The sequence below is a fragment of the Prunus avium genome, chromosome 8 (genome assembly GCF_965620075.1).
Source record: "Prunus avium chromosome 8, drPruAviu1.hap1.1, whole genome shotgun sequence".
Lineage (NCBI taxonomy): Eukaryota > Viridiplantae > Streptophyta > Magnoliopsida > Rosales > Rosaceae > Prunus > Prunus avium.
Window position 1 is genome coordinate 564,221 of NC_142291.1, and position 18,165 is coordinate 582,385.

General features: G+C 38.3%; 3 protein-coding genes across 6 annotated transcripts; 2 read left to right on the forward strand and 1 right to left on the reverse strand.

Annotated features, from left to right (window-relative positions):
- Window positions 1–23: 23 nt before the first annotated feature.
- RBL13 (RHOMBOID-like protein 13) lies at window positions 24–2,206 on the reverse strand. The gene is made up of 2 exons (XM_021958959.2): window positions 2,020–2,206; window positions 24–1,614 (listed from the first exon to the last, which is right to left on the reverse strand). Exon 2 carries the CDS (start codon window positions 1,165–1,167, stop codon window positions 364–366), a length of 804 nt encoding a protein of 267 aa, XP_021814651.1. The 5' UTR covers window positions 1,168–1,614; window positions 2,020–2,206; the 3' UTR covers window positions 24–363.
- Window positions 2,207–14,673: 12,467 nt separating this feature from the next.
- On the forward strand, window positions 14,674–15,808 carry CNX7 (co-factor for nitrate, reductase and xanthine dehydrogenase 7). Of its 4 annotated transcripts, none has more exons than XM_021958938.2 (2): window positions 14,674–15,010; window positions 15,247–15,808. In XM_021958938.2, the coding sequence occupies exon 2, from the start codon at window positions 15,258–15,260 to the stop codon at window positions 15,579–15,581; it is 324 nt and encodes a 107-aa protein (XP_021814630.1). In that variant the 5' UTR covers window positions 14,674–15,010; window positions 15,247–15,257; the 3' UTR covers window positions 15,582–15,808. The 4 variants fall into 4 exon arrangements, with proteins under 4 accessions (XP_021814630.1, XP_021814629.1, XP_021814628.1 ...); XM_021958937.2 differs by having other exon boundaries at window positions 14,675–14,891; XM_021958936.2 differs by having other exon boundaries at window positions 14,679–15,010; window positions 15,212–15,808.
- A 1,155-nt stretch (window positions 15,809–16,963) lies between these two features.
- LOC110757362 (heavy metal-associated isoprenylated plant protein 8-like) lies at window positions 16,964–17,995 on the forward strand. The gene is made up of 4 exons (XM_021958950.2): window positions 16,964–17,086; window positions 17,172–17,350; window positions 17,443–17,530; window positions 17,618–17,995. Exons 1-4 carry the CDS (start codon window positions 16,981–16,983, stop codon window positions 17,902–17,904), a joined length of 660 nt encoding a protein of 219 aa, XP_021814642.2. The 5' UTR covers window positions 16,964–16,980; the 3' UTR covers window positions 17,905–17,995.
- Window positions 17,996–18,165: the final 170 nt, after the last annotated feature.

Below are 18,165 nucleotides of genomic sequence, written 5' to 3' on the forward strand. Positions count from 1 at the left end.
CTGCATGTGTATTGTCAACACCATTACACAATTCATCTTCCATCAATTTCTCTGAGAAAACAGTAGTAGAATGATACATTATCTGCTCAATTTAACAGACTCAAGAGATCCAATAAATGACAATAAAAAAACTGCTCCTATAACACAACAATAACAATCAACCCTTACATATGCAGTAAGCAACAATCGATCACTCTAACGGGTCAAACCGTAGCACCGTGGGATTTGTATCACCACAGTGGGCAGAGGTGACCAATCTGGAATGTTTCGAAAAATCAACAAAGTTTCAAGTATGACTATGGCTTGGTGGATCTAAACCCTGCAATAACTAGACCCCAAGTCAAGGTTGCATTTACAAATATATTACACAAGCTCAACACCCGTAGCTGGTAATGCGCTCATTTGCAATGCTCTACCATTTCCAACAAACCGTACAGATGAGGGATCAGTAACGGATTCAATCTCAAGAAAACTGAAATCATATGCGCCAGATCGCTTCAAACTGAACACAGAAACAAGCACAATCCATCCCAACATGGAAACTGCCCAGTAGTTGTTCATACCATGAATTAAACCCCATGCAATAGCATACCCAACAACAATTCCAGATAAATGACCGATAAAACTTGCTTGAGGAACGATGATTGAAGTAAAAATAAGTGACTCAAATGGTGCAAAACTAATGGGAAGTGAAAGAAATCCAAAAAGATGCAACTTGGATGTGGGTTGCTTGACAGAAAGAATCGTCATCCACCCAAAAACAACACAAGAATACCCAACAGCGGTAACTCTCCGAAAATACTCAATCTTGAATTTTTGGATTAAGATATGGTACATCCCCAAGACTAGCGCTCCGGATAGTACAACCAAGACAAGTGTGTACTGCAGATAATATTCCATCCCGAGACCTATAGGCCCCAACTTTTCTACTACCCCAAGACTCCAAAGTGCACTCATATTGAAAACAAGATGAAGAATGCTTATATGAGAAAAAGCTGAAGTTATAATCCTCCAATGGTGCCCTGCAATGGCAGTTTCATAACTCAAGCCCACATGTGAATACCCAATGTTTTTCTTCTGTATGTAGAACCAAATTGCACTGCATATTCCTATGAAACAACTCGTGGCTGGTTTTTCCAAGATCTCGAAAACCAATGGCCTACCCATCTATAATATATTTCTTAAGGATGCTTCAAACTCAATTATATAATCTCAATACGACAATTCCCACAATGGTAATAAGCTGCTGAAGAATCAAGACCACTTTTGCACTACCAAACATGACAGATATTTAGAGCTCCCTAATAGTTTATATATGAAAGGGCTTTCTCGAAACCCCAGAACTGTTTCAGAAACTACTCAGAGTTCACGAATTTAAGAATTCCCGGATAAAAAATCTTCAATAAAACGTGAAGATTCACACAACCCACCATCCAAAATGTGCACAAGACACCAATCCAAGAAATGGGTGGGAACTTTGAGAATCAATCCAAAACCACTTCCTCGATGAATTTAGTAAGTTGCATGAAATTTCATGCACAACAAGGAGAATCCTAGCTTCAGAGAAATATTAAATTTCATACGCTTAGACCTTGAGGCAATGAAATTAGGTTCCTGAAAGATCAATGAATCAGAGTAATTCGGATTTTGCAGACATATAACTTACTCACCTATTAACAAAAACATAAAAGGAAAAGGAAAAAACAGTAAAGATGCGTCTGAAGGGCACCAGAGGCACAAAACAAAATTTCAAGATAAAAGAAAAACAGTAAAGCTGCATACATTCCAACCACATAGAACAATAAAAAATCAATTCTTTATACAAGGAGAAAATTTATTATTAGTGAAATTTTTTAAGAAAGGTGTAAATGAAATCAATGTCGACTAACAGATGACAAAGAAGAATCTCATATTAGAGATTTTTCTGGTCTGATAGAGAGTAATTGAAATAAACCCAAATCAATACATCCATGGACTTGAACTTGTATAAAAACCCTAACCTATCCCAAATCAAGATACCTGAGTGAGGGGGCAGGTGCTGTGTTGTAAAGAAGATCTGCGCGCGCTCTAGGAGGAAGCAGCGAAAATCAATCTCTGTCCATAAAATGAGGCTGCTATTTCTATAGAGATGAGAAAGACAGAAGAAAGGAAATGGGGACTTAAGGAGGAAGTGACAGAGACGATGATGGGCTAGAAGGTCTGTGAGTTTTCCAGGTCTCTTTTTTTAAAACTTTAATTTTTATTTAATTTTTATTTTTTTAATGATTTTTTTTATTGAAAGAGACCCTAATATACTAAATGGTTATTTACTCAAATGATCTTCAAACTTATACTCGAGTTGTATTTTGATCCCTCAATTAAATTATTCATTCAAATGGTCTATCAACTCTTTATTAATCAGCGCACTAGTCCTACCGTTACATTCTGTTAATCTTGTCGTCAAATATAGGGGTAAAAGGTCCAGTTAAATAAAATAGTAAATAAATTTAAAACTAAAAATCAAAAGCAAAAAAAACCTATCTCCTACTTCCCAGCCCCCAGCCCGATAATCAATGCCCTCTCTCTTCCCCTCCCGCTATGTCCCCTCCTCCTCTCTCCCTCTATCTCCCTCTCTTCAAACGTTTATTAGGGTTGCAAGTGTTGGCGAGTCCTATTCTATTTGGGTTTTATTTATTTTTCCTTTGTGTAGATATTATGTAATTAGGATTCCACTTATTTCCTAATTAAACCCTACTAGGGTTTGTAACCTGTATTATAAATACCTCCTTTCGGAGAATGAAATAGATCTGAAAATATTCTACCATATTGTTTGACTTGGTATCAGAGCCGACTTTCTGGTGACCTGTGTGTGTTGTGCCCAGCCGTGTTCTACTCTGTGCCCTAATTTCTTTTTTAGGGTTCTTGTGCCCGTGCCTGTGCTGTGTTTATCGTATCTGCTTTGTGTTGTGTTTGTTTCCGCTGCTATCTATCATGGGTGATGATTCCATAATTGTGACTGGTACTAGTGCATCTACACCGAAGGAGGCACGTCCCTCGCGTGATTACTCTACCCTGATTACATCTGACAAATTGGATGGCTCCAATTATGCCTCTTGGTCTCGTGGTGCGCGTATTACGATTACTAGTCGTCGTATGGCAAGTTGGATCAATGGGAAGAAGCCTGCTCCGTCTCAAGACTCCGCTGACTATACCGAATGGGAAGAAGATAATTGTCTGGTGCAGTCATGGCTTCTAAATTCCATGACTAAACCAGTTCGTGCCTTGTTTGAACATGGTGATACTGCTTTTGATATATGGGAGGCTGCTCGGAAGACCTATACTGTGACTCAGAATAGTTCTCGTTTGTTTCAACTCCGACGGCAATCCATACTTATAGGTCAGAATGGTGAATCTGTGAAAGTGTTCTATGAAAAACTTCATGCTATCTGGCAAGAGATTGATTGTCTGCGTCCGCATGAGTTTAATTGTTCTACTGATGGGGCTCGTCGTCTGAAAGAAATTGAAGCCGATCGAGTTTATGATTTTCTTGGTGGGCTAGATCCACCGTATGATGGTGTTCGTAGCCGTATTCTTGCTCTTAGTCCTGTTCCACCCCCTCTTGAAGCCTATGCCATGGTCATGGAGGAAGATACCCGTCAGTCTGCTATGCTTGGAGGAGGATCGCTGGCTCTTAAGGTGGATCCAGCACGTCACCGACCGGTCGCCCGCCGCAAAAAAAGTTTAGATCTTCTGCTGGGTTTTGTCCTTCTGCCTCCACCTCTCTTGAAGGTCCACCTAAGTGCCGCCATTGTAATGGGGATCATTACTCTGAAAAGTGTTTTAAGGAGCATGGTTACCCCGATTGGTTTGCTGACTACAAAGCTCGTATGTATGGTCCCAAGGCCACTTACACTGTGACTCCTGATGAGGCCCGTCCTCCAACTCCATCTGCAAATCTGTGTGCTTCTGATACTATGCCAGGTATGGGTTCTACTACTTGGATAATTGACACTGGTGCTTCTGATCATATGACTTATAATGATAAAATGTTTGATGAGTTGTTGCATAACCATCGTGACCCATATATTACTAGTGCTAATGGTTTACCTTCCCCAGTTACCGGTGAAGGTACCATCCATCTTACTCCTTCTTTACCCCTGTCTCATGCACTCTTGGTTCCCAATATTCATTGCAATTTGTTATCTGTTGGGCGTTTTCTTGATACACTTAACGCTTCTGCTACCTTCTATTCTACCCATTGTTTTTTCCATGATCTCATGACTCACGAGAAGATTGGGCATGGTAAACGGATAGGGGGGTTATATTACTTACAGTTGCCGGCTGCAGCAGTTCGTGATTGTGTCGCTAATAAAGCTCTGAGTGGCAGTGTCAAGGACAAGCACCAACTTTGGTTATGGCATCGTCGCTTAGGACATCCGTCGTTTGGTTATCTTAGACATTTGTTTCCTTCATTATTTAGTTCATGTGATGAGTCTAGTTTCAAATGTGAGACTTGTGTAATTGCCAAGAGCCACCGTACTGTTTTTCCCTTAAGTAATAATAAAGCTGCTTTGCCTTTTGAGTTAGTACATTCTGATGTCTGGGGTCCTGCTCGTGTGACTTCTCATGGTTTCCGTTGGTTTGTGACTTTTATTGATGACTGCACTCATTTAACATGGGTGTATTTGATGAAGACTAAACATGATGTTGTCTCTATTCTTCCTGACTTTTGTGTCATGGTGTCTACTCAGTTCCATACTCGTGTTAAAGTATTTCGCACTGATAATGGCGGTGAATATGTGAATCATACCTTGCCCCAATTCTTTCGTGATCAAGGTATCATTCACCAAACTACCACTCCTTTTACACCTCAACAGAATGGTGTGTCTGAAAGGAAGAATCGCCAGTTACTTGAAGTTGCTCGCTCTCTGATGTTGGATATGTCTGTTCCCCATCACCTTTGGGGACATGGTGTCTTAACCGCCGCCTACTTGATTAATCGTACTCCTAGTCGGGTTCTTGATTTCAAGACTCCACTTGATGTGTTATGTGCTCTTACTCCTCCGGTTTCGATCTCTAAGTTACCTCCGAAGGTATTTGGGTGTGTTGCATATGTTCATGTTTACTCTCATCAAAGGAGTAAACTTGATCCTTGTGCTCTCTGCTGTGTCTTCATTGGTTATTCTACGACTCAGAAAGGTTATAAGTGTTATCACCCGCCTACTCAGAAGGTACATGTCACTTTGAATGTCACATTTCATGAAGAAGTATCCTATTATGTGTCTCCCTCCTCTTCAACTCAGGGGGAGAGGGGGAGTGAATTGAAGAGTTTCGGAGTGGAAAATAAGGAATTTTTTCCAGAACAGGATGAAAACGACCGGTCGCTTATAGGAGGCGACCGGTCGCTCGCATCGAGCTGGGACTACAGTAACGATACGAGGGAAGCGACCGGTCGCAGTGAGGAAACGACCGGTCGCGAACGAATCTGTCTAGATACGACCGGTCGCGTAGAAGTGGGGTCGCTCATGAATCTGCTTGGAAACGACCGGTCGCCCGCGTCGACGAGCGATAACAGTAACGATACGAGGGAAGCGACTGGTCGCTTGGAAAGCCGCGACCGGTCGCCAGACCAAAATTGTGGTTTTTTCGAGCCTCTCTCAGAAGGACATAACAGTGATATTGGCGACTCTCGTGCAGATGAAATTGATAATATACCCCCCTCTGCCCTGCCATTGCCTCAATCAAGTTGTGATAATGAGGTACTTTCTAGTGATATGCCTACCTATTCTTTGCCCCCACGTACTACCCGTGGGAAACCTAAAGTACAATATTCTCTTGATATACATGCCAAGTCTAAATATCCCATTAACCATTATATGTCAACTCATCGTTTATCTAAGTCATATGCATCATATTTGTGTCAATTATCTAGTGTATGTGTGCCAACTAAGTTGCAGGATGCTCTATCTGATCAAAACTGGGTAGATGCAATGCATGTTGAGATGGAAGCCTTGAACAAGAATGCTACTTGGGAGTTAGTTCCTTTACCAAAAGGAAAAAAGGCAGTTGGGTGCAGATGGGTGTTTACTTTGAAGCACAAGGCTGATGGTTCCATTGACCGTTACAAGGCAAGATTGGTAGCAAAAGGGTATACTCAGACATATGGAGTGGATTACACAGAGACTTTTGCTCTGGTAGCTAAGCTCAACACTGTACGCGTACTCTTATCCTTAGCTGCTAACCGTGACTGGCCGCTGCTACAATTTGATGTCAAAAATGCATTCCTCCATGGTGATCTCAAGGAAGAAATATATATGGATCCTCCGCCAGGTATCCCTGTGACTTCTAAGGAGGGTGTGGTGTGCAAGCTACGGAAATCCTTGTATGGATTAAAGCAGTCTCCAAGAGCGTGGTTTGGAAGATTTGCTGCATCTATGAAGAAGTTTGGATATGTGCAAAGTAACTCTGATCATACTTTGTTTCTGAAGCGTCTTAAAGGTAAATTGACGGCTTTAATTATTTATGTTGATGATATGATTGTGACTGGAGATGATCATATAGAGATACAGAGTCTTCAGAAGTATCTGGCTTCTGAGTTCGAGATGAAATCATTGGGTGATTTAAAGTATTTTCTTGGGATTGAAGTTGCCAGATCTAAACATGGTATTTTTCTATCCCAAAGAAAGTATGTTTTGGATTTACTTGCAGAAACTGGAATATTAGATTGTAAACCAATTGATACCCCTAGTGAGCAGAATCATAAGTTGGGGATATATCCCGATCAAGTTCCAACTGATAAAGAACATTATCAACGACTTGTGGGGAAGTTGATTTATTTGGCTCATACTCGTCCAGATATTGCGTATGCTGTAAATATAGTGAGTCAGTTTATGCACTCTCCTAGTGTAGATCATATGGGGGCTGTGACTCGTATTTTAAGGTATCTGAAAGTAACTCCTGGCAAGGGGTTAATTTTCTCCAAGTATGGCCATACAAATGTAGAAGGGTATACAGATGCTGATTGGGCAGGTTCAGCCACAGATAGGCGTTCGACATCTGGGTATTTTATGTTTGTGGGTGGCAATCTTGTTACGTGGAGGAGCAAGAAACAAAAGGTGGTGTCTAGATCTAGTGCTGAGGCCGAGTATCGGGGAATGGCCCATGGTGTATCTGAGTTGCTATGGTTGAGAAGATTGTTGAAAGACCTTGGGTTTGGGCCTAATAAACCCATGGAGTTATATTGTGACAATACGGCTGCGATTGCAATTGCTCATAATCCTGTACAACATGACCGTACAAAGCATGTGGAGGTTGATCGAAATTTCATTAAGGAAAAGTTGGATGCGGAGATTGTGTCCTTCCCCTTCATCCGTTCAGAGTATCAGTTAGCTGATGTTCTTACGAAAGCTGTTTCTACAAGTATCTTTCTCAACTCGCTTGACAAGTTGGGCATGCGTGACGTCTTTGCTCCAACTTGAGGGGGAGTGTTGGCGAGTCCTATTCTATTTGGGTTTTATTTATTTTTCCTTTGTGTAGATATTATGTAATTAGGATTCCACTTATTTCCTAATTAAACCCTACTAGGGTTTGTAACCTGTATTATAAATACCTCCTTTCGGAGAATGAAATAGATCTGAAAATATTCTACCATATTGTTTGACTGCAAGGCTCTGGGTTTGTTCACATAGAGAGAGAGAGAGAGAGAGAGAGAGAGAGAGAGAGTGGCTATTGCATACGCACAATGAGATGGGGGTGGGATTGGGTGGGCTAGTTTTTTTTTTTGGGTTACTTTTTGTTGTTTTTTTATTCTTTGTGCAAGATGATAATTTTTGGGAACATATAATATTTCACAAAGCCAATTTATCTCGTGGTAAAATTTGATGATGGTGATGGCCAAAAGATGGGTGAAATTAATGAAAAGATGGATAATATGCTTGGCAAAATAAAAGATATTATGGCAAGTGGAATATATGCCGAACATTTTCCTGAGGTTGAAGAAATTGTGCTTCGTAGGTGGGAAAAGATGAATATTCTCATGTATTGTCTTGCATTTGCCTTATGGTTTCATATGGCTCTGAATTGAGCATGGTAGATTTCAAGAAAGCCATTATTTTGATTTTTTTTACTTTGCCAAAGTTATTACCCATATAAAGAATTTAGCATTTTTACATTTAATACTTGTATTATACACATATGTATGTATTTTTTAATAATACATCCGTTTTTTGGACACGTCTTATAGACTTAGTAAAATACATGTTTTTTAAAAGCAAACATACAATACTCGTATTGTACATGTACATACATATTTTTCATGTTTAATACACGTGTTTTTTACAAAAGTTTCAAGAATACACACAAAATTCAAATATTATACACATAATTTTCACATATTATTGAATTAAAATAATATATATTTAAAAATGTAAATAAATTATATTAAAATATTATATAGTGGCCCAACTTTTTAGTTGTAATTTGTCAAATTTTGCATAATAAAATATGCAGGTATTTTATTCGTATTTTTTTCATTCCGTATTTTACTAACTATGAAAGAATGTGAGAGGCAAGGATTAGTTTTTACTACTTGTAACAAAAATGCAAGATGGTGATTTTGCAATCTCTTTGCCAACCAGAACAACAATTTCAATCAAATGTTTATGGGTATAATAGTAAGAGAGGTGGTAGTATTCTTCATGTAAAGTGTTGTTTGAAAAGTGAATCAATTACCAAGAACACTCCAACTTAGCATGCAATTCTCTACGACAAATAATGTGTGCAGTAACATAATTTAGTTTTGTTGGTTTTGTAAGGCATTGCAAACGTGTTTGAGTTGAAATTAGTCCCACATTGGAACACTAGAGTTCCTTCGAACATGTATGAGCCACTCTATTTAAACACAAGCCCTGGGTCTGTAGAATTACATCAAATTCGCATAGAACATTCATATCATCATTCCTGTATAGCCTCATAGATAACACACAAATTTCGCCATAAATCAAAGCCCTAGTGCTAGGACTTTGATTTAGATAGTAGTATCCTGGGGAAGCAAATGCCTGCAGAACTACAAGTACTGAGTAGGGGTGAAATTCTGTTTCAAGGACATTGCAATTCTGCAAGCCTGTTTATGCAAGAACAGTCAGTTTTGAATTTATTGCCATATTTAATTTCATTATTCTATTTGTTGTTTAATTTAATTGTTTAATTAAATTATTATAATAATATTGATTGTTGTTCCTCCAACAAGTTTCACTTGAGAGAACAAGTTAGATCAAAGGCAAATATTCCCACACAAAAAAAAAAAAAATTTGAACTCTCAAATTGATTTACTGTGAAATTTCTCTCTCTTCAATATCCGTTTTGGATATGTTGAAACTACCCAATTAATATCAATAAAGTATAAACTAATGCAACTAGGAGGGTGCCTTCTTTTTAACTAAATAGTATAGCCGCGAACAACTATACTTGGGTATCTTTTTTATTTTTAAAAAATCGTATAGCCGCTCGGCTTTACTACAGTAATTTAAAAAAAAAAAATAGTATCGCTGCCCGGCTATACTTGTGTCAAAACATGGACAGCTAATCACTAGGCGGGTCCTTTTTTCCTATAAATAGTATAGCCGTGCGGCTATACTTGGGTTATTTTAAAAAAAAACTAGTATAGCCGATCGGCTATACTGTTTTTCCATGTGGGCTCCTAGGCGGTAGGGGTTTTTAAAAAAAATAGTATAGCTGTCGGCTATACTCGGGTAATTTTTTTTTTTAAATAGTATAGCCGTGTGGCCGTACCCGGTTATTTTATTTACAATTAAAAAAAAAAAATAGTATCCTCTTTATATAGATACTGGTATCCTTTTAAAATTAAAAATAAGAAATTTTCCCGATTTTCTTTTATCGATAAGAGTAGTTTAGAACATTATCCATTAATGTTAGGCCATTACCCGAATCTCTATTGTCCTCGTTGATTTTTTTTACTTTGCCAGAGTTATTACCCATATAAAGAATTTAGCATTTTTCACGTTTAATACTCATATTATAAACGTAAGTACATATGTATCTATTTTCTATATACGTCTTGGGCTATGTTATTTAAATTAAACCCGATTAGTTAATTAATTATTTGAATTATTTTTAAAATTCAAATATCATATAATGTTTTTGTCTGATTGAGTTTGTCCTTATCTGATACCTGTTGGAACATGTATGAGCTACTCTATTTAAACACAAGCCATGGGTCTGTAGAATTACATCAAATTCGCATAGAACATTCATATTATCATTCCTGTATAGCCTCGTAGACAAACACACAAATTTTGCTAGAAATCAAAGCCCTAGTGCTAGGACTTTAATTTAGATAGTAGTATCCTGGTGAAGCAAATGCCTGCAGAACTACAAGTACTGAGTAGGGGTGAAATTCTGTTTCAAGGACATTGTAATTCTGCAAGCCTGTTTATGCAAGAACAGTCAGTTTTGAATTTACTGCCTGTTGAGGCCCAAAAAATCCATGGTTGAGCCCGAATAAATTCCTAGCCCAAAATGATATATTATTGGAAAAAGACCCGATTTGGAGTACACGTAAGTCTGCCATGCACAAGCCACGCCCTGCATGCCATGCCAAATAAAAATCTGTCACGCTAGAAATTGAGATTAAAATTATAAAGATACATTTAGCTTTGCAAATCCATGCCAATTATCCTATCAAGCGTCATAATTAAAAGCATGTCAAACGACATGCCATGCCAAGCAACATGCCATGCCAAGCGGGAAATTATTATTTCACACCCAATCGCACTACAAGCTTAAGTGGGCCCAAGCCACTCGAATGCCCGGGGCATGCTGAGTGGGTTGTGGTATGGATGGTAACAAGCTTTCGTGAGGCCCATTGATAAGCCGAGAAATTGAAGTTTTGGGTTTCTTGGGAGCCCAAAAACTCAAGCCCATTTCTTGAGCCCAAATATGTGGGTAAGCATAAAAGAGAGAGAAAAGGAAGCCCAATACTCTAGAAAAAATTAGCCCTTCACCTTAATAAAATAGCCCATCACTTTAGGAAATTAGCCCATCCCCTTAATGGGCTAACCCATCACCTTAGAGAGGCCCACGTAACCAAGGAAAATATCTGCCATCTCTCCAGCACTTAGCTGGAAACCAAAAACAGCGACAAAACCAAAGCTACCCATGTGAGTGGGCTGCTGGGAACCTCCAGCACATGGCCAAAGACAAATCCCAACACAAGCCATCCAAAAAACCAAAGGATACTTGAGCAAAACACCCTTCAGACCAGCTGTTAAGCTCATAATTTCATACATATACATGCCCAAATTTACTTACTTCTTTTGCTTAGTTTCTTATAATTTTGAGTTATTTGCCTCCCTTTGTGTGTTTTGTAGGCCAAAAGAGCAAGAGAGCATAATTCATGCAATTCAAGCATGTTAAGGCCTAATTTGGATGAAGGGAAGAAGAGCTTAAAGACAAACTCATTTTGGCTACAGCCCCCTGCCAGTCCAGTTCCGTAGGTCATATTGCAAGCTTTGTTTCAGCAACCTACATAGCTCGGATGAGGCAACATGATTCATGAAAGTTGTTCCAATGGATGTATACTATAACATATCCGAAATTCAGCCCCATTGGATAATTGTGGAGTCTGTTACCTAGCAAACACAGAGCCATGCTCAGGATGGATTTTATCAGCGCGCAAAATGAGTTAGCAATTTGTTTTGGACTTAACTTCCTCCTCCGACCTTGGATTGGCCCAAAGGATATATGGCTGGAAAGAAGACATTCTGAACTTCAAGTTTGAGTGCTTAAAGTCTTAATTTGCTTAAGGGAAGCCCAATTCGTAAGCCCTTGAAGTTGCTGGTCATGCTGACCTCAGGATGAGCTATTGTTTCTGGTTGGAAGCTTGGTCATGGTGACATGAAGATGAGCTAGGGCTGCTGGTGGGATTTATTGGTGAAGTGCATCAACCAATTCTGATTTTCTAATACAAGTGCATCAACCAATTCATATTTTCTAATACAAGTGCATCAACCATTTCAGATTTTATAAAACAAGTGTTGTATGCATTAGCCATATTGAATTCAGATTTTCACTTCCCCTAGGCCTATAAATAGGGAAGTTCTCTAAGCTTGTAAACACACCCCAAGGGGGGGAGCTCTCAAACACTTCTCTAGAGCTCCCTTCCCTTCTCTCCCTCAAATTCTCTTAGTTTTCCTTTCTAGTTCTCAATTGATTGTAACAAAAATCCTTTTACTAAATTTTCCTTTAAGTCTTTCCAAGTTCTACTTTAATTTTCATTGTTATGTAAATTCTTTTCTTTAGTTTCAAGTTTGATTAGTTTCCAAGTTTCAATTATGATTTTTGTTCTTATTCATTATGCTTATAAGTTAATATGCTAGTTTGAATGATTGATCACCATTTAGGCTTGCATGTTAGCTATCTTGGTTTGAATTAAGAGTAGACACCATGCTTTAATTCGAATTGAACTATGAATAGGAAGAGTATGTATGGACATTCGACAACAGGGATTAGATACATGCTTGGTTGTTTAAATTGTTCTTCTATGCTTAATGGGTTCCTAATGCTTAATTTTAGGTTAGACAACAAATGATCAAATTAGGGAATTAGGAATACAAGGTTATGACCAAACACCATGGCTTAATCATACATTAGCTAGAATCAATCCGTTAATCTAATTGAACTTGGGAACTTATCTACTTGAGTTAGTTATTTTCTTTCTTCCTTGTTTTATTTATTTCCTTTCTTTTTCATTTCTGTTTTGTGTAGGGAAAATGAATTGGATCATTCAATCACCAATCCTCGTGGGATCGACCTCGCACTTACATATGCTATACTACCAAACGGCTCGTGCACTTGCGAGTATCACAAGTTGAGGATGCAACTAAATCCATTTTGGTGCAGCTGTATCTACCAACACCAGCGCCCTTACCAATTTCTTTCTCCTACCAGGTTTGGCCATAGAAGAGGGAAGGAAAGAAGGTGAGGTGATAACCAAAAATGGTGTTCACCATTAAAGCAGCTACAGGAAAAGCCTTAGAGCTCCCAAAAACCTTGTCTTTGTGTGTTTGGACAGAAAAAGGTTTCACAAATGGGGGTGAGTCGAAGGAAGTGAAGGGAAAGGAGAGGGGAGACTTAGCAAAATGGGAGAGAAACCATTAGGGTTTCTTGGGAAAGGAAGGCTTCTAGCGGCTATAAAAGGAGCCATCTTCTACCCATCAAAACCAACTCACATATGGAGAGCAAGCTTCCTCTCTCACCTACAGAACCCTGCAATTTCGTGCCATATTCCTCCATTTTCTCCTATTTTCGCTCCTGTTAGACTGTTCCAAAGTTTGACAGAGCTCTCGTCGAGCTGCCGGAAACTGCTCAACACACCCACCTTCCTTCCTCTTTCTCTCTTTCTTCAACAAATCCTTCCAAAATACCTTTCCCCTTTCCTTAGAACCCCTGTTACTCATAGGAACTCATAGCTCTCTCTCTCTTTAATGCTAAACTCATGATTGCTTTGCTCCCATGCCACAAGCCTTTCATGCCAAGCTAGAAAATTTATCTGTAATTTGTTGTTGTTTTCATTGGTGAAGGTAACCAAAGAGTTTCCTAAGGCGTTATCACCCTTTCAAGACATCTTTGGGGCTTAATCTTCGAACTCAGACACAAAGGGGACACTTGCATCATATTGCTCTTTACAGCAGCCTAGCCCACTTGCTGCCGGAAGAAAAAAGCCCCTACACTGCCATATTTAATTTCATTATTCTATTTGTTGTTTAATTTAATTATTATAATAATACTTATTGTTGTTCCTCCAACAAGTTTCACTCGAGAGAACGAGTTAGATCAAAAGCAAACATTCCCACAAAAAAAGAAGAAAAAATTGAACTATCCGCTCGGCTATATGTGTTTTGAAACATGGGCACCTAATCACTAGGTGGGTCTTTTTCCCCCCTACAAATAGTATAGCCGCGCGACTATACTTGGGTTATTTATAATAAAAAATAGTATAGCCGCACTAGTGTCAGAGACGACAGTCTTAGATGCAGATGAGTTTTTTGTTCATGTTTTTCATCTATGATATTAAACTCTTCTTAAAAAAATAAAAAAGTTTTAATAACCAAAATAGTATTTTTCCTGCAGTAAAAGTAAAATGAAAGATGATATATTGATATTTAAACCAATTTTTTCTCAATTCTTAGATTAGATCCAAGGGTAGATAACTACAACTTCCTAGGACCATAGGGTCCAAGAGAATAAGACTGAATTCTTGAAACCATAAGCAATACTCTTATTATATTGACACACTCACCCACCCAACCTCTATTATGTTCCCCCTTAGAGCTCTTCCACTCATTTGCCATGACAAAGGGCAACGACAAGTAAAGGTGGTGACTGTTCACTTGAATAGTATATGCCCTAGCAATTTTTGTGTGGCTTTTCCATCCATTGTCATGGTAATCCTAGGACAATTACTATCCACATGAAATTAATTTTATTTATATTTAAGAGATTAATAAATAAAAAATTTCTATGTATGTATAAATTTTGTTGTTGAATATTTTGGTAATTTTTCAGAATTTTTTTCAATTTTTTTCGTCGCCCCTCAAGCAGGAACTCGGGCTATCTTGCCTTGGGCCGGGATGGATGTCACCGCTGGAGGTGATTTTGGGAGACAGGGGGCTTTTGCCTGGGCTGGGCTGTCAGCTGGAACTGCTCTTACGCCTATCCATTTATCACCGCTCCCACCTATTGGAATCTATTCGTCCAAAAAAGTCCTCTCCGAACCCAATATCTTGAAAGAGACAGAGAATCAAACGTGGGCTCATCAGCTTTAGCGCTCTCCCGATTGCTCGTCTGCTGTCGTCGGTCACGTACTGTTGTGTAGCAGCGACGTCGTCTATCAGGTACTGTTCTCTCCTCTGGAACTGAGTCGTTAAATCTTTCGTTCCAGATCGATACAGATCAAAATTCGTAGGGGAGGTGAGCGAATTAGTCAACTACGGATTTGATGGATTTGATTTTGGTGAGTGAAATCCAAATCCTTGTATTTGGGTGAGTTGTGCTGTATTTGGGTGGATTTGATGAATTAGTCAACATGAAACTGAGATGTATTTTTATTTAATTTCTTGATAAGCATACAAGTTGGTTTTTTGCCCTGAGATTCTAGAAACTAGATATTTATGAAGTATTTGGTGTCTTAAAATTGAAGATGTTATTGTTGCAGCCAACATGTTCCACAAGAACTAATTCATGTGGCAGGGTGTTCTGCAATGGACTGCATCCAAGAAGAGATTAAGACGGTAACTATGGACTCCACAACAAAGGATAAGGGGATCGAGGGTTCATCTGTTAAGATCAAGGTGATGTTCTTTGCCAGAGCTCGGGACCTTACTGGCTTGAGTGAGATGCCATTGGAGGTGTCGACTGGCAGTAGTGCCGATGATTGTTTAAATAAGCTCATCGCCATGTTTCCCGGCCTGACAGAGCTCCGCGGGTGCATGGTTCTTGCTCTTAATGAGGAGTACACAACTGAGTCAGCAATTGTTAAAGACAAGGATGAGTTGGCCATAATACCTCCGATCAGTGGTGGCTAAAATGTAGTCTAAACCTTGGATACTCGTAGAAAGTTGTTATGTTAGCTTTTGTTGAGCAACTGGAAGACTGATAGAGCAGATTCATTTGCTAAAGCTGCAGTTGTGCAGAATGCTCATTCCATTATTTTACTTGCCTCCACTTGTGAATGTAGTTTTCTATTTCTACCCTTTTAGGATAAGTAAAAATAAATGTTACACATTCCAGAGATTTGAAGATTCATGTTTTATGAATGTGAGTATGGCAGAGAAATTGTGAATTTGATACAACATAGAGATTTAAGATAGTTGTTGTGAGGGCCCTCCTATGGTATCCGTGTGTGTGAGTGTTTACCCCGTCCCCCTTCCCCCTTCGTAACTTTGACAAAAAGATACTTGTGAGGAGGGCCTGATTTCAAAATCAAAACCAGATTTAAGATGGTTGTGAGGTGAGATGTAAACAAGGTTGTATAAGATTAAGAAACAATTTCCGGCTAAGTTTTGTGATTGGATGATCATTGGGTTACCATTTGACCAATCAAAGAGGATCTAGAGCTTATAATTTTCAGTTCCATATGAGCTAACCCAGATTGAATAACATGAGGAAATCATAATGGTATTGCTCCCATAGAAATTAAGCTTTAATAGAGTAATAAATTGGTTAGGGAAATGATTATAGAACTTGAGCGTTAGAAAAAGATAAAGATTTTCCATATACATTAAAAATCATTATTATCGATTATTAAAAAGAGGACTATTATCACCCAGTTAGTAAGTATCCATAAATGAGATAATGTAACCTATTTTCTTCTTTGAAAGGACTATTCTTAAAGGATCATGTTTAATTTTTTTTTTTTAATACAACCCATAGTCTAAACTAGAAGGATGAGGGGGGCTTCTCATACCCACATTACACTATCAAGGTGACATGGGGGTTCAAACCTAAGACCACTGCTTCAAGTCAAGGTCTTTTTCCACTCAGCTAGACCCCGTTGTTGGCTTAAAGGAGTTATTTTTTCCTAGAGATTATGTATTCTATCAATTTTCTTTTGATAATTTAGTAAGCATTTTATTATCTCATAAATCCAAATTTATATAGAACCACTACCATTATGATTTCTTATATATGAAACTGAAATAGAAATTATCTGGAAGGACCATTTTGGAAGCCAAATAAAGGTTCCACAATTAGTTGGGAGTTAAACCACATAGTAGAGTGGGGAAATATTTCCATTAATACAATTGAAAGATACACCAAATGTATCTACCAATAGTCATGTAATCACAAATAAGTTATTTTTTTTTTATAGCAAGGAAACATAATCACACATGCATGTATATTATGCTATACAATTTTATTTTCATCTCATTTCACAACTCTCCGATTACCAGCCTCAAGAATTTTTGATAACCCAACTTCAACATGGCAGAGAGAAATACTAACTCCGGCAAAGAAATTGTGTTGAAAGTATTAATGCATTGTGAAGGATGCCAAAGTAAGGTTTCCAATTGCCTGAGAGGTTTAGAAGGTAAGATTTTCCTTCATTTTATACTGAGACTGAGTGCTTGCATATATAATTTTTTGGAGTTTTTAAGATTGATTTTATTGATTAGGAGTTGAAGAGGTTGTAGTTGATTATCCAAATCATAAAGTGACTGTAAAGGGAAAAAAGGCAGACCCGTTAAAGGTTTTGGAGAGAGTACAAAAGAAGTGTAGTAGAAATGCAGAGCTCATATCTCCAAAACCAAAACCAGAAAACAAAGACAAGAAGGAGCCAGAAAAGAAAGAATCGGTATGCTTAACAATTGACTTTCCCAATTTTATATATCATCACGTCAATTTGTTGTAGTCTTCTTAGTTGTTTTTGGTATTGTAATGGCTCAGCCTCAGGTGAAAGTTGTGGTGCTCAAAATGTTGTTGCATTGCCAAGGCTGTGCAAATGATGTTAAGAAATACTTGGAGAGAATGAAAGGTAAATCTCTCTCTCTCTCTGGTTCTCTTTTCAATTTGTATATGAACAAGAATGGTTTTTCATTTCTTTTCAATTTGTATATATCAGGTGTTCTAAATGTAGAAGCAAATAGGGAGAGCTCAAGGGTGACAGTGAGGGGAGTAGTTGATCCACCAAAGCTGATAGAATTCATAAAGAAAAAATTAGGGAAGCATGCTGAGGTTGTGAAGCAAGAACAAGGTGGAGGAGGGGATAAAGGGCAAGGCAAAGACAATAAGAAAGGCCCAGAAGCAGGGGAATATATATTCCAATACGCTCCTCAATATTCAAATCAACATTTTTACCCTAATCAAGCATTTAGTGATGATAACCCTTTTGCATGTTCCATAATGTAAACAAACTTTTAAGCTTGTAATTTCTTCCTCCCATGGTGATGGTGCACCTAATCTGTGCCCATGGTTTCAGTTTGGTTTGTCTGCAGGCCGTCAGCAAATTTCTTGTCTAAAAAATAAAATAAAATATTTTTTCGGTGGTATTGGCACCCCCAAAAAAAAAAAAAAAAAAAAAAACCTCCCTGCTCTGAAAAAGTCACAAGGAACTTGTATCTCAAGTGATTAAGAGCAATTGCTCTTACACTCTAGGTCAAGCATTCAAAT